Raw genomic sequence first — 16,631 nt, forward strand, 5'->3', positions numbered from 1 at the left:
TGGATTAATCACGAGGACTTTTACACGCACGTCAACACTTGTTGTTGCCAAGTCCACTAGTTTTCGACATTTGTTTTGCATCTCATTCCGAGTTATTTGTTGTAAAAAAAAATGTTGTCCAGATAAAGATCTGAAGAAAGGGAATATACAAAGATCGTGAATAACTGTAGTGTTATGTAACAGTTAAACGCGTGACAGTGGACTGGTATTTAAACATTTGTTTCCTGTCAAAGATCTGGCAACGTCTCTGGCAGAAGCGAACGCGTTTGTGAAGTTCGAGTTCATCAGTTCAAGGCAAGCGAGTCCATAATGCTGCGCACGGTTTGTTCCCGAACTTTTCCACAAGTTTTTCGTATCTCAGCATGTCAGCATTCAACGATTCCGGCACCGAACATTCACCCAGACGTTCACTACAACAAGGTAATGGCCAACATGCTGGGAATGCTCATGCATGTTTATTCTCATGCATAGGTAGGTTTAGTAAGTGACATGTCTCGTGGTGCTAATATTCTAACTCGCGTCTTAATTAAACGTTTGCAATAGTATCATTACGCTGATAGTCGCGTAACATTTTCATGTCCCTCAAATGTCTCTGTCGTCGAATCATTGCGTTTAAATGAATGTGTGTGTAGAAGACATTAGTCTAACAGGTTAACAAACTTGGCATGTTTTCAAACTCCGCCTCCATCACGAAAGTGCCATTCCCTGTTTATCTTATCTTCTTATCTTTCCTCTCTCTCTCTCTCTCTCTCTCTCTCTCTCTCTCTCTCTCTCTCTCTCTCTCTCTCTCTCTCTCTCTCTCTCTCTCATATATATATATATATATATATATATATATATATATATATATATATATATATATATATATATATATAAATAGATGGTGTAGTTGGTCGGGATGTAGTACTAAATATACTAAATGTAATACTAAATAATGTAATACTAAATAAGAATTAAATATGATTGATTTTATTTTATAAAACTATGAAGAATATAGAGGAATTTGAAAATGTATGGACTTACAAAGAAATGTTGTGCTTTTGTTAGAGATGGTGAATTAATTTTTGCTAAATGTCTTGAGTAAAGTGTATGTTCGTTAATTGTTTTTAAATTATTTTATAAAGTGTTATAAAATCCAAAAAATCTCTCTCTCTCTCTCTCTCTCTCTCTCTCTCTCTATATATATATATATATATATATATATATATATATATATATATATATATATATATATATATACATACACACATACACACACACAGAGAGAGAGAGAGAGCGCATGAACAAATTAGAACAAATTCTGTATTAAACACTGTAATTCACTGTTTAGTCGACACTTCCCTGTTTTTGTGGCAGGAACTGATGTACTTTGCTGCTAGTGAAATGCAGTCTCTTTTTTCACTAAGTAAATACTGAGCTTGTACATCATTCATCAACTTTTTGAAGTTAATTTAACAAATAATTTCAAATTTGGGGAAGAAGTTTTTTTGAAATGTCATTATATTTAGGGCAGGTGGTGAAGAAGTGCAGCTCTTCATGAATTAAAGTTAGAATTGTCTATCTTTTTTAAAGTAAAGTCTACATCAAAAAAATCTAAAATAATACCATATAGGCTATCCTTCCAAAACTGCACAAATGCATTGCAGAGTAAAAAGTTAATCATTAATAAAGTGAAGTGAGTAATATTACATTTGTTTTGTATTGTTACAACATCACATTTTAATATGAATGTGATGCTGATGTAGAGAATAGACTGAGACTGAGCTGTGTTATATAACAGAATAATTTAACTAGTTGAGCAAAGATGCTACGTTGGTTGGTGATTTATATCATAAATAATATTTGATGTTTTTGTTCACATTTATTTTGAAGATTTCACATTGTGTGGCATTACGTTTTAAGGCTACAGTGTAAAATAAATAAATAAATCCAATGCACACACTCTAATGTTGCTTTTTCACTGGAATATACTTGCAACTACGGAAATATTGAAATAGTTTTGACACACTTATCATAGAATTATCTGATGATAACATCACATTATGCAACAAGTTATGGCATACCACATTTTTACCTCCATGTCATGATGCGTCCTTAGTCTTATCTGTCATAATTTACCGCCAGTGCCATCATGTAAATATTTGCTCTATTATGTTTTTATTCATTGATTTGCAATGTGACAATAATAACAGTAAAAGTTGACTTTAACATTTTTAAATACCAGAGTATGTCAATGTGCCTCTTTCTCTCTCTGCAGATTTTCATTAACAATGAGTGGCACGACGCAGAAAGCAAGAAAACCTTTCCGACCATCAATCCTGCCACTGGTGAAGTGATCTGCCAAGTCGCTGAGGGGGATAAGGTAGATGTTTGAACTATTCATTTTATATGGAAAGAATAATAAACCAGTCTTAAACCAACTGGTCTTGGCTGGAAAACTCCCGAGGATTTGGGCTCTTTTCAGTTGGTAAGGTCGTGTCTGGTTAAACCGGCTGAACATACAGATCTTTCTCTCTCTATACAATTCAATGAACAGGACTGAGTCTTGTGAAGCAACATGATAGCTTTGTGTGAGGAATAAACCTAAATCTGTGAAAATCTTTCACTCCAGTGACAAAAGTTGAAAATAATCAGGATTATCAGTATTTATTGTTAAGTTCTGTTTTACTGTAGATAATGTGGTGATGTACAGGTATAAGTTTGGGGACCCTTGTGTTACAGTACAATCAATCTTTAATTATTTTATTATTTAAACAAACAGAATAAGATGTGAAAATTGTTGAATGTTGATAAAGCAGAATAATTAGGTAGGTAAGTGTAAATATGCATATATATATATATATATATATATATATATATATATATATATATAATATATATACAGAATATTTTATACAAATGACTTTCTAATCCGGTTTTTGCATGTTTAAAAAAAACAAGGAAACGAGGGATAAGTACAAATGATTATGTACACAACAGTAGTATTCGCCAGATAAAGTTGAAGAAGTCAAAATTCTAATCTAAAATCCTACTTTGTTTTATTTATTTATATTCTTATCTAGTTCTCTGTAAATGGGAATAGACAGGAACATGACTTGAACAAACACCCTCCCCGCTCCTCTTGACTTTCCTACACAAGATGTAAACCAGGAGCTGGGATTAAAAATAGCTATGCATGTTTATTTAACACATATCAGATACCCTGCTTAAACTAAACAGATGTTACCTCTCAGACATAATGTAATAAGCATAACTTAATAAAGATGCAGGCACTGGCATGAACTCCACTGACACTGTGGAAATTAAACATGACAATTTCAGTCTATGTTTCTTTATCCCCTGATGGCATGAATGAAGAACTAGAACCTTCCTGCTTTTTGTAAAGATTTTTTTTTTTGTTTGTTTTTTTGTTGTTGCTATAATTGAATACTTGTAATATTTTGTCATGCATGCCAATTATCAGACCTGTGATAGAGTTGTACTTGTGATGATGAAGGTCAGCTGATGACCCCTAATAGCTAATTTACCAACAAAAGGGTGAAGGTTTGTTGCAGAGTGAGCACTGAAGATGGCTATGTGCTGAAACGTTTGCTCTTGTTCATTTGTTTTTAGTTCACTTTGGACTTTTTGCACTATGCAATCCAGAAAATAAATAAATAAATGTTTTGTAGGGCTGTACAATATATATCGAAATATCGCAATATGAATATCGCAACGGCTTGCAATAACTGGGGTCATGAACAAAAGACAGAGACAATCACTCACTGCTCTCGGCTGAATAACTTTAATAAGAATCAGGATATATTTAATTCATACAGTGAAAACTAAGCAGAGTTTTATTTTTACATTTGATTATTCAGTTTCTGTTGTTAAATAATCCTAATGTAGGATAACCTGAACCCCTGAACCCCGAGGTTTACACTGATGTTAAAATAACACTTCTTATACTACAGTAAAACACTGATGTTCACTTTCAGAAGTTTAGAGATGTTTTCTTATCACAAAAAGAATGTAAAACACTTGTAGGTTATATAATTTTAAATATATTTGAAAGATAATTTAAGTTTATTTTACACACTTTAAGCATCGTCTTGCTCATTTTTAGTCTGTTTCTCTCCCATGTTTGTCGTTTTGCTTCCAGGCGGACGTGGAAAAGGCGGTCAAGGCTGCCAAAGATGCCTTCAGGCTCGGCTCTCCCTGGAGACGTATGGATGCATCGGATCGCGGGCTGCTCTTGAGCCGATTGGCCGACTGCATAGAGAGAGATTCTGCCTATCTAGCTGTGAGTCTCTCAGACAACCTTTGCCCTGTGTGCTGCCATATAGACTTTGAGCTGATTTATTGTATGCATGAAAGCATATTTTTAGTATGCTTCTGGCCAATCAGAGCAGAGCAGGCTCGTGGAAAGACGGGGTCTAGAGAGACCGAATCCTTGATCGAACAGTAACACCTGTTTTAACCTTCGATGCATGTAAACCTATTGTAGAAGACCTCCAAAACTTTAAGAAAAGGTACAAAATCCTTAAAACATATTTGAACAAGGAAACAGGATAACAATTATAGAGCACTAGAAAATATTATAAATGAGAAAGCAAACAAGATGATGCGTTCAGTTGCAGACAAAGACAATCAATAAGAGTCTAAACACTTTGTACTAATAAGTACAAGTATTACTAGTTCAATATTAAGCTTCAAAGTATTGTGTAATCTCTTTCATTGTTAAATGCAGTTTGAAACATATCAGTTATACATATCTGTAAAAATGACTCTTGATCTACAATAATACCACCATATGTTAAAATTATTTGTATTTTGTTTCAATAGGAACTAGAGACTCTTGACAATGGGAAGCCGTATGCGGTGTCCTACAGCGTGGACGTGCCCATGGTGGTCAAATGCTTGAGGTGAACTTTCTGTCCTCATGGTGATTTGTACACAGTGTTTTCTACACTTGACATTTCCTTAATATTTGCATTACATAATAATGATTGCATTGCATTAACGTCACATTGGATTTTATTCTAATATAACTCCGTAATCACTTGATTATTTGAAGTCCTGTCTCTTACAAGTTACTAATCAGTAACTTGTAAACTAATAAACTGGATGTGTTTTAAAATTTAAACCAGGTTTATAAATTTGTCATTAATAAATCCAGGTTAGATCTCATACATTTTAACTAACTGAATATTGCGTTTTCCACAACTAGCCATATTTTAACCATGTTCATACTTTTTAACTGAATAAATGTAATTATTTTCACAATGAACTGATTCGTGCTGATTTTAAGCAATTTGAATAAGTGAATTTTTTTATTATTTTAATGATTATTTAAATAAAATCAAACATTTTCAAATAGTTGATGATAAACTATGCCATCATTTTTTTAGTTTAATTTATGTATGAATATCCAATTCAAGATTATTTCTTATAGTGCTTTTCACATTACATATGGTTTCAAAGCAGCTTTACAGAAAATATGCATCCCATTAAGTTTATTTAATTATGTGTAGTGTGTGTAATGGACGGATTAATTTTTTATATGCAATTCAAATACATAAATCTAAATTTACTGCCTTAATTTTTTAAAGTACAATCAACTTGGCTATTTAAGTCATATCAACTTAAAGGAGAACTTGGTAACTTTTTTAACTTAATAAAACTGTCTAGAAATCATTTGGATGGTTAAACAACCTGTTCTGGTGATATTGGTGACTTTCCCAGCTCCCCCCAGCGTTCCCAGGCGGAAAACCAACCTTGCAACTTGCAACACTACCGTCCCGGCAAGTTAGAAATTGGAAGTCTCGTGATAAGCGAGAACTAGAACGAGAACGAGCGCGAAACACAAATTGCTTTACGGCAATTCGACATAAACACACACGCATGTATGATGTATTACCAGATTACCCACCTCGGTAGACATAGCTCCACGCGATACAGTTGGCTTGCTCCGATCAAAACAAACGCACATGAGCAGCGGTAGAGAGGGGGAGGAGGCCGCCGCAAGTGAGTTTTTTACGACTGTGTTGTGAAATATACACACCCCCCCACAGCTGTAGGGGGAGCTCGTGGGGAAAACATGCGACAACAAAAGGGAAAATCAGCGAAGTGACAAGAGTTCGCTAGAGTTACCGAGTTCTCCTTTAAATTACATTAAACTGACTGAAAAAAAAATAGTTGAATCTTGTATAACTTACAAAAAAAGTGAAAAATTGCTTAACTTGTTTTGATGAGTAATGTAAAAAAAATATATACATTTAATTTTTTTTACAGTGTAGGCCTATTTCTTTTTGAGTTAGTTATATATTTATTTGTTGCATTACATAAGTAATCTCTTAAATGGTGATTCTGTTTTTGAACTATTTTAATTCTCTTCAAAATAGAACAAAAAATATTTAGTCAATTTAGACAACAGAAATGGCATATACTACTGTATGTTGTGGTCTGCATCATATCGTGCGTTATCAAGCTTTATAATCTGTAATCCGATCTGATCTCAGTAGTTCCATAGGTTGTTTATAGTGACTAGTGTGCATGTAAATCTGATAAAGGGGGTGAATTCAATCAGAAGCTCAGAACTCTTTTGTGTGTGTGTGTGTGTGTGTGTGTGTGTGTGTGTGTGTGTGTGTGTGTGTGTGTGTGTGTGTGTGTGTGTGTGTGTGTGTGTGTGTGTGTGTGTGTGTGTGTGTGTGTGTGTGTGTGTGTGTGTGTGTGTGTGTGTGTGTGTGTGTGTGTGTGTGTGTGTGTGTGTGTGTGTGTGTGTGTGTGTTTGGTTTTTAGGTATTATGCTGGCTGGGCAGACAAATGGGGAGGGAAAACCATTCCAATTGATGGTGATTACTTTTGCTACACAAGGCATGAGCCCGTTGGAGTGTGTGGTCAAATTATCCCTGTAAGTAGATGCTTTTGGGATTTCAGAATGCAATGTGTATTTGCCGAGTAATACAATATACAGTCAAACCAAAAATTATTCAAACCTCAGATATAATTTGTGATATTTTTTACTGGTGAGTTCAGGACACTATAGTTAATTTATGTAAGTGAGGAGAGCAAAATAAAGTAAACGGTGAAATATTATAACCAGACATTCTTCATACAGTGACTGCCAGTAACATTTATAAAAATTTGGAACCAAAAATCATTCCGACACTTTGACCGGAGCACGTTTTGCTGAAGTGTTTTTTCCTTAATTGCTAATGGACCTTTTTACACACAGACTGAACAAAATGAAGCATTGCTTGTTAATTTGTTGACCTAAATTGGTATTATCTAATTGTGTAGTTAAATTTAACAGCTGACAGATATTCAACATAATTCATCTGTGAGAGTCTAACAGAAGGATGGACAAAACCAGTCAAATATCAACTGATGTGATAACTCTGAGTTCTTGTCATATTTTATTGCCATCTTCTATCTATAAATTACTGGAACGTCTTTCTGTCTGTGTGTCTGTTATTCGCATATCTCTCGAACCATTAGTCCTATTCACCAACTAAACATGTCCTATTCACCAACTAAACATGTCCTATTCAATGTGTTCACGGTCTCTTTCACCGCCGTCATTAGTAGCCTATTCACAAACTGTTTGCTCAAGCATAGCGTTTCCTCAGAGTTCACTGTGAAGCCTGCTCCCTCAATCGTGTAGTTAAATTTTCCATATTTAATGTATGTCATTATGTCAGTATCAGTATTTGCTTTTTCTACCATGCACAAATAAAAATGTCACTGTACTTTTGCTGTGTAATTGTAACAATGAGCACTCAAACACACCGAACCAACAATTACACACACAAAACACACAAAAGTTGGTTTTGCACGGGCACTGCATTAGTTTTCTAAACTATAAGGGATAGTAAGGGATAATGTACATCCAGCCGGTTGTTCTCTCAAAATAAACCCCGACAGGGTGATGAAGACCTAAGTAAATCATTAAAAAGTTAATAATTAGTAAAGTAAGTAGATAGTAAAGTAAAATAATTAGACACGAAAAATATTGGTCTGCTTTTAAAGACCTAATAAAATATTTCAACTCCAAGCTTCCGCGGAGAGAGCCGTTACTAGCGTGGCAAGTTCAAACTAGACGGACATTTAAGAGATACGGTATACAGTCATGCACAGCATTTCACCACATAAATAATTATGGAGACGAGAGATATTGATTTCCGATTAAACTTTTTTATTTTTTTTATTTTTTATTTTTAAATCGTACCTGTTTGTATCTTATAATCCAACAGTGTACAAAACCACAGACACAAAATGGCAGCAGCAGCGTTTGTATGAAGCAGGAGAGAGCGAGTCACGATTCTGATAGTCACGACATCACCAACCCTAACATTTACATAAACCCCGCCCCCTGAACACGATTTATTGATTATCAAGACAGAATATGCTAATCAATGACTAGAAGATAACTACACATCAGCTTCATAAATTCATCAACTAACCATTCAGAAATGTCCTGTTGCTTCTACATGTTGTCACTTCTTCTTGAGTCTCTCCATCATTGTCTGACTCCGGTTTGAACATAAAAGGCTAAACGTTTTTTTAATTTTCAGTGCATGTGTGTGTGAGGAAATAGGACACAAGCTGTTAAAGCTCCGCCCTCTGTGCCGGGAGCAGCTGCTCATTTGCATTTAAAGGGACAGAAGTGACAATTTTAACATGCTATATAAAAATATCTGTGGGGTATTTTGTGCTACAACTTCACACACACACTGTGGGGACATCAGAGACTTTTTTTACATCTTGTGAACAGGGCATTATACCAGCCCTTTAAAAATAATTATATCACTATATATATTGATATTGAATTATTGTCCAGCCATAGTTTGACTGTACTTCTGTCTTTCACATGTCGTCTTCTCTGGATTATGTGTTTCTCCCAGTGGAACTTCCCTCTGTTGATGCAGGCCTGGAAGCTCGGCCCGGCTCTGGCTACGGGAAACACGGTGGTGATGAAGGTGGCAGAGCAAACGCCACTCACTGCCCTTTACATCGCCAGCCTGATCAAGGAGGTGACTGGCATGCATACTGTATATTTGCATACTGTATATTTGCACACTGAGGAAAATCCTAGTTGCAAAATAATGTTTAAATCTTTTTCTTCTTTTTTTATGCATAGTGCAGCAGGGAAGTCGCATCACCCTAGTTCCCTCGAGAAAAACCCTATTTTTCCATCGGCATTTGTATTATTGCAGAAAATAAGCTCTGTGACCAAGTTTATGATGTTTTGTTCATCATGACACAACTTTAATGAATTTTGAAGCATAAATACAATCACCAGAAGTAAAAAGTTAAACACAGGCTATAAAGGAAATACACCATGGTCACATGACTTCAAAATCATCACTTCATCGTGTTTGTATAAAAAAAAACATTTTCCCTAAAATTGAGTTAGAATGGTTTGTAAGAGTGATTAATAACACAATGAAGCTGTGAAAGTAGATGAGTTTATCTGTTCAGTGTGATGTTTTATATCACTGACAAGCTCTGTATATTTGCACTTAAAATAACACATTTCACTCTTTTTGTCATGTATATCCCATTTGGGTTGGAATAGTTTGCAAGAGCGTGATTATAAACTGTGAAAGTGACTAGCATGTAGTTGAGTTTATCTGTTTAATGTCCCAGACAACCCCTGTAGTGCCGTTTAAACACTTGTTAGCCTTTTTCAAAACATGTTAAAGCTTTTAAAATTACAAGGGGTATTACTGATGTATTTTATGCTGTAGAATAAACCAAACTGAACCAAAAAAACATTTAAAAAACCAGTGACTTCAGGACGATGGAACCGGAAGTACTAAAATGCAACTCGTTTCCAGGTTTTGGCCTACAGAAATGCGTCATCCCTGCAGCATCTATTGACAGTGTATAATTAATAGGGCTGTCACGTGCGATTATTTTGGTAATCAGTCGATAATTTTGATGATTAATCCTATTTTTTGTGGTAATAAAAATAGACCTAAGCAAATAATACCCTTTAAAATGACTTAAAATACATGTATAATAACAATGAGGCAATAATATTAGGTTCAAATAAAGTATCAAAAGCAAGTTATCATATAGTTTTATAGAACAACACTGTTAAAATGTATATTATATTATGTATTATAACAAATGCCTACACAGGGTGCCACTGCCAACGGCCTGGTGTTGTTACACTCAACAGCAGATCAAATCCTTGTTTAATATTGGCCAAACGACATTTAATACAAATGTCCACTTAATCTTTAATATTTGGCCATTTCTTTATGATATAAATGTTACAGACACTGTAATTTCTTGAACAAGAACATGTGGGCATCAAAACATGCAAAGTTTAGATGTTTATTTTTAAATCGCGAAGAACCTACCTGTGTAGGTTAATAAATGATTTGCGTTACAAATCTGATGAAATGGCGCACATTGCGTTCCAGGTGAACGTTATAAACAACCCAAACTCAGAGCACATGCAGAGATGGAGTTTGAGACGTGCTTTACGCATGTAAATGATAACAGTTCATATGGAGGAGCAGCATTTACTGTGAACAAAGCTGCTCTGAGATGCACGTAACCTACATGCATGTAAATAATTAAAGTGCATATATATTAAACATGCAGGGCATATATTTATTGAATTGAAATTGAAATTGAGTACTCTAATTTAATAGAGGAATTGTGACAGCCCTAATAATTAATATGTTAAGAAGGCTATAATAGTGAAGCCATACTCAGTGCATGATTGAACCCACCATCAAGTGCATGATCATTGTTATTTTGCTTAATCACCTAATCACCATCTTGAGTGTTTCCATGATTTGTGGTAGGTGGGTTTCCCAGCTGGTGTTGTCAACATTATCCCAGGAATGGGTCCCACAGCCGGAGCAGCCATTGCTTCTCACATGGACGTAGACAAAATAGCATTCACTGGCTCCACCGACGTAAGGTTTTTCTTCAATAAGGGATATTTCTTGGATATGAAGTACAATACTGTACACACCCTGTCATAACCTTGATAGAAATGATACTTTCTCTCAGTGTGTGCCATATAATATGTTGTAGGACTTCTTGTTCATACATAAATCTTATTACAATATTTAATACTTAATGTTTGGACATTTAAAATTGGCACACCATAGCAAAATATATAAATGACTGTCTAAGAGCAAATTTGTTCACAGTTTTTGTGAAGCATCTACTGTGTCTAAGACTTAATGTATGCACTTTTTGGTAATAATGCCAATCTTGGTGAGTTATTAAAGGTTAAAAATTCAATTCTGTCATAATTTAGTCATTGTCATGTTGTTCTAAACCCAAAAAGCATTACATTTTGATTACCTAAAGTCTTAGACTAGCAATGTTTGGACATGGACATGAGGGTGAGTAATAAATGACAGAATTTTGGTATAGTGGAAACCCAAGAATTTAATTTAAATTGCAAATATAATATTGGTTTTGTCTTATTATGGTTGAACAGGTAGGTCACCTCATCCAGCGAGCCTCGAGTACCAGTAATCTGAAGAAGGTCACACTGGAGCTGGGCGGAAAGAGTCCAAACATCATTTTATCAGATGCTAATAGTGAGTTCATCCGTTTATCCTGATGCCTGCAGCAGTTTTGACAGCTATTTTCAATAGAAAGTAGCTAAAGCCTGCTCAAAGTCTCTTTAACTTTCAGCTCTTTATTTAATTTTTCTTGCTCATGCACTATTTTAATATAATACATAGCCGAATGTACCATGAAGCTGTTCTCATTTACATATTTTCTGTCAGACAACATAACAAGTGTGATATAGTGACTGATGACATGTTAACCAGCAGTCCATAAAAGTTGCTTGATTTGTTGCTTGTCACTTTTTGACAAAAGTTGTGACAAAGTCGCTAAATTCGCAATTCCCTTTTCATCTTGTGGTTTATATTTCTATGGCTACTCAAAAGGGTCAATAATACATTTTATTACTATTATTTTATTATTTTTCCTGAGGTCCACCTATAATGTTAGTACAGTCATGATTTAGTAGTACATGACCTTTCCACCCTCTCCACCCTTTTAATTATATCATCATTTAATCACCTTCATGTGGTCCTAAACCTGTATGACTTTCTGTTTTGTTCAGAGAAGATTTTAAAGAAGGTTTCAACTGTTTTTGCCCATAAAATAAAAGCAAGTTTGGACCAACAGTGACACCTAGAAATTTTTCAAAATATACCTTCTTTTTGTGTTCCACAGAAGAATGAAAGTCATACAGTCTTTGATAAAATTAAAATAAAAGAAAGCAAAATTTGATTCCTCACATTTTTTTCATCTTTCTAATTCATGTATATTTGCATTTGCAGTGGAAGAGGCAGTGGAGCAGTCCCATTTCGCCCTCTTCTTCAACCAAGGCCAGTGCTGTTGTGCAGGCTCTCGCACATACGTACAGGAGAGCATCTACAATGAGTTTGTTGAGCGAAGTGTGGAGAGAGCTAAGAAGAGGGTCGTGGGAGACCCGTTCGACTTGAAGACTGAGCAGGGCCCACAGGTACAGCTCAGAGGAAGAGAGAGAGAGAGAGTGTGTGTGTGAGAGTGAGAGAGACCCGTTCGACTTGAAGACTGAGCAGGGCCCACAGGTACGAGGGAGGGAGTGAGTGGAGTGAGTGAGTGAGTGGAGGGAGGGAGGGAGTTGAGTGGAGGGAGTGAGTGAGGGAGTGGAGTGGGGTGGGGTGGGTGAGTGAGTGAGTGAGGGGTGGAGTGGAGTGAGTTTAGTGAGTGAGGGAGTGAGTTGAGTGAGTGGGGTTGAGTGAGGTGAGTGAGTGGAGTGAGTGAGTTAGTTAGTCGGGACTACATATTTTGAGCACTGCATATGCAAATTGGTCAGGACAACTTTTCATTAATTGACATTTCATTAACTTCGGTAGGCTGTAGAACAAAGGATTTGTAACTCTTAGTTATGTGTCTAAATTTTCAATGATCATATTCTGGTGAAGGGTGAGACACCTGTCGAGTGGCTCCACATGTGGCTCGTGCGCCGTAGGTTCCCGACCACTGTGCTAATAATTTGGTCATTTAATTAGTATTTGGCCAATGTTATGCAGCAAATCTGTCTGGTATGATTCCATTGCATTTGCAGTTGTTGTGGGTTTCTTCTTACCACTAGGTACTTTCAGTTACCCATCCTGGTAATTAATTACAATTAACATTTAGTGCACTGTATTGTGGGTTCCTTTGGTGTGAAAGCATCTTTAAAAGAACATCAATGTAACATATTTCTGAATCACTCATAGTTCTCTGATACTGCATCCATTAGTATTTCTTCTCTTTACTAAAGGTCGATGAGGAGCAGTTCCAGAAGATTCTTGGCTACATCAGCAGTGGGAAGCGTGAGGGAGCCAAGCTCATGTGTGGCGGGGGGGCGGCAGCTGATCGCGGTTACTTCATCCAGCCCACTATCTTCGGGGATGTTAAGGATGACATGACAATTGCTCGGGAGGAGGTGTGTGTGTGTTTAACCTTTTAACGCATTACTAGGGAAAGGGCCTTTCCATGCATTTCAAGATCAACTTTTCAGCTCTCATTAAGCTTACTTTTGATTTCTAGTGTGGTTCCAGATGTGCTTGTTTAATATTTCCTGCTTAATAATCAGTCCTAACTAAATAATTGGTAATAACGACAATGAATAAATATTAACATAAATATCGAGTTCAGTCATGAACCTCTAGGGGGCGCAGGCTGATTAGTCCTTTGCATGCAGTCTCCAAGCAATCACATCATTACCAAATGGCACAACCTGATTGGCCTCTGCTGATCCAGCAGCCAATGAGATTGCTTGCTCAACGTTTAAATAGTCTGGTTCAGGGTTGGCTGTAAGCTTGTTATGCAGCGTACATCAGTTCCTCTGAACCCTCCACCTCCCCAGCTCCACCTGCCTAGATCTGCTACAGGATTTATGTATTTCTATTTGTGCATCAGCAGCATATTTTACACTATTTATTATAGTGTATAGTGTGTCTGTGTATCTATTAGCTGTAGCTGCAGCAGTGTAGCAGATCTAGTCCACAAAGACCAAATACATTAACATTGCAATATTCAATAACATGCTAAAACTATTCTGAGAGTTGTCACGATTGAAATAATTAGTATTAACTATATACATTAGATGAGTAGAATTGTTGAGATTAAGAAATCCAGCCAACCTTTCGGTATATAATGATCATTATGCAAAGATACATGTCTGCTTGTTCAAAACAAATACTATATATAACATTGTTGGTTCATGTTAGCTCTGGTCCTTTAAATAAAATGAACAGATACAATTTGATTTTAAAGGTATAGAGGAGGATCTTTCCAAATTTTAGATAAGACCCGCCCTCTCCACTTTTTGAAAAGTTTGATTGATTCACCAGAATGATTGACAATTAGGAGGACCAATAGTTTAGACTACCCACCAGGAAGTAAAACATCCTCCGCTATACCTTTAATAATGTATTAATAAATGTCATAATTAACATTAATCAAGATTAATAAATGCTTTGTAATATTTTTTCATTGCAAGTTCATGTTCACTAATGTTAACAAATAGAACCTTATTGTAAAGTGTTTCCAGAAATTGTTTTGAATTAACATAACACACCATTTTACATTGTTTATCTTCCCATGATATAATAATATTGCACATTTTATGGCATTCTGGTCTGTACACAGATGGATGAATGGATGCATGTTTATTTAGATTCTATAATATAAGATGTACATCTAGTAAAATGATATAACATGCTATTCCCTTTCTTTGCTGTTAGATCTTTGGCCCTGTAATGCAGATTCTGAAGTTTAAATCTCTAGAAGAAGTGGTTGAGAGAGCCAACGACAGCAAATATGGCCTTGCAGCTGCTGTTTTTACCCAAAACATTGAAAAGGCCCATTACATATCCAATGGCCTGCGTGCTGGCACTGTGTGGTGAGTGTGTGTGAGGTGCTTTATTATCTTAAAGAAAATAGATCTCTTGGATATTGGAATATCAGACCTCTTGCTGCATGCTGAAATGTGTTCACATCTGGCTTGTACTTGTGATTTGATTTGATCAGGATTAATTGTTATGACGTGTTCGGAGCGCAGGCTCCCTTCGGAGGCTACAAGGCCTCGGGAATCGGTCGTGAGTTGGGACAGTACGGACTGGACAACTACACCGAGGTCAAAACGGTAAGGGTTTACCATCAGGAAAACGAAAGTGCACTCATTATTCATAATTCACTCATTGTAAACTTTAAATGTCGTGCTTTTATCTGGATTATAAGCTAAAATAATTAAAATTCAAATTAAAAGATGTCATGTAGGAGTGAGATATATTTATAAATGTGTTTATTTGTACATGCAGTGTTTTAGATGTGTATTTGGGCAAAGATCTGTAAATTGCAGCCATTATTAACTATGCACTCATTTTATTTACTAACTCTTTTCCTCCACAGGTTACAATTAAGGTTCCTCAGAAAAATTCATAAATGGAGAAATTCATTTAGAGAAGCCGTCATCTAACTATTAGAGTTGTGCATTATTGAAATGAACATTACTCTTTAAATCTATTTCATTAAATCAAATAATGTCTTAATTGTGTACTGAAAAAAAAAATATATATAATATATCAGTACATAAAAAATAAAGTTCTAACAGTGATAAGTCACAGAAGTTATTATGATTATCCACCTTTAAAAAAAAAGGTGAGGAAATCTGTATTGTGCTGATTTTATTCTGTTTAATTCAAGCATCATATAGACGGCATAATCACACCAATTATTTGCATGAATAAGCTGATTTGTCTAATAAATGGTCCAATTCTTTTTTATAAACTTCATTCATTTATTCTTAATTTGCATAAATATTTGTCCTTTTCTGATTATATTTTTTGTAATAACATGCAGAGGAAAATAAATGAATATCAAACAGTAACAGTCTCTGTGATTTTGCAGCATTTATCGTTAGATATGGTCTGATATCCTATAACCTGAAAAAGAAAGAAAAATACATTTAAAAATGACTCATTTTATTTGGATTCACAGATTAAACTTTTATTTATTTATACTTTATATTTGTTCAGTTTAGAAACACTAACGATTTGTATTCTCTCCTTCATCACTAACACAATACTCTGGTAAATATGGTAAAACTAGTGTATTCTTAGAAGTGCCTTGGTTTTTGTGTTAATAGTTGGATATGCAAATTTTTGTGAAATTCCTAACATATATTTTGTGAATCACATTCTATTTATTTGTGTTTTGTTTTTCGTAGTTGTTTTTTTGTGAATCTACTTTTCCAGATGGGAATCTATTTATCTGAAAATATGAAACAATTCTAACCCTGTATATTACTGTGGTAAAAACACAGTACCACTCACATTGTAATGATTGAATTGAACAAAACATTGACCGCTGTATAAAAAGGTGTTATTTTAGTATCATTGAGATACTATTATAGTTTGTATTGATATTTTTATTAATTTGATTAAAAAATGCTTTTTATGGTTTAAATGCCCTATATAGTGCACTATGTGCCATTAACCATGTAGAAAATAGAAGATGTGTGAACAAGTGACTGATTTTGGCCACAGCTTCAGCATCTATTTATAATGTAGGGGCGGAGCTTCAGATTCTTGAGAGCATGATTTTGAGCATGATTTTGATGA

The 16,631-nt window shown here is 35.2% G+C and overlaps 1 protein-coding gene across 1 annotated transcript; it reads left to right on the plus strand.

The window, feature by feature from the left end:
- Window positions 1-71: 71 nt before the first annotated feature.
- Window positions 72-15,898, plus strand: aldh2.2 (aldehyde dehydrogenase 2 family member, tandem duplicate 2). Its single transcript, XM_082170540.1, has 13 exons — window positions 72-420; window positions 2,258-2,362; window positions 4,142-4,282; window positions 4,825-4,904; window positions 6,781-6,892; window positions 8,886-9,014; window positions 10,806-10,919; window positions 11,456-11,558; window positions 12,315-12,499; window positions 13,286-13,450; window positions 14,754-14,911; window positions 15,040-15,154; window positions 15,421-15,898. Exons 1-13 carry the CDS (start codon window positions 310-312, stop codon window positions 15,451-15,453), a joined length of 1,551 nt encoding a protein of 516 aa, XP_082026666.1. The 5' UTR covers window positions 72-309; the 3' UTR covers window positions 15,454-15,898.
- Window positions 15,899-16,631: the final 733 nt, after the last annotated feature.

The sequence above is a fragment of the Leuciscus leuciscus genome (genome assembly GCF_965113295.1).
Source record: "Leuciscus leuciscus genome assembly, chromosome: 5".
Lineage (NCBI taxonomy): Eukaryota > Metazoa > Chordata > Actinopteri > Cypriniformes > Leuciscidae > Leuciscus > Leuciscus leuciscus.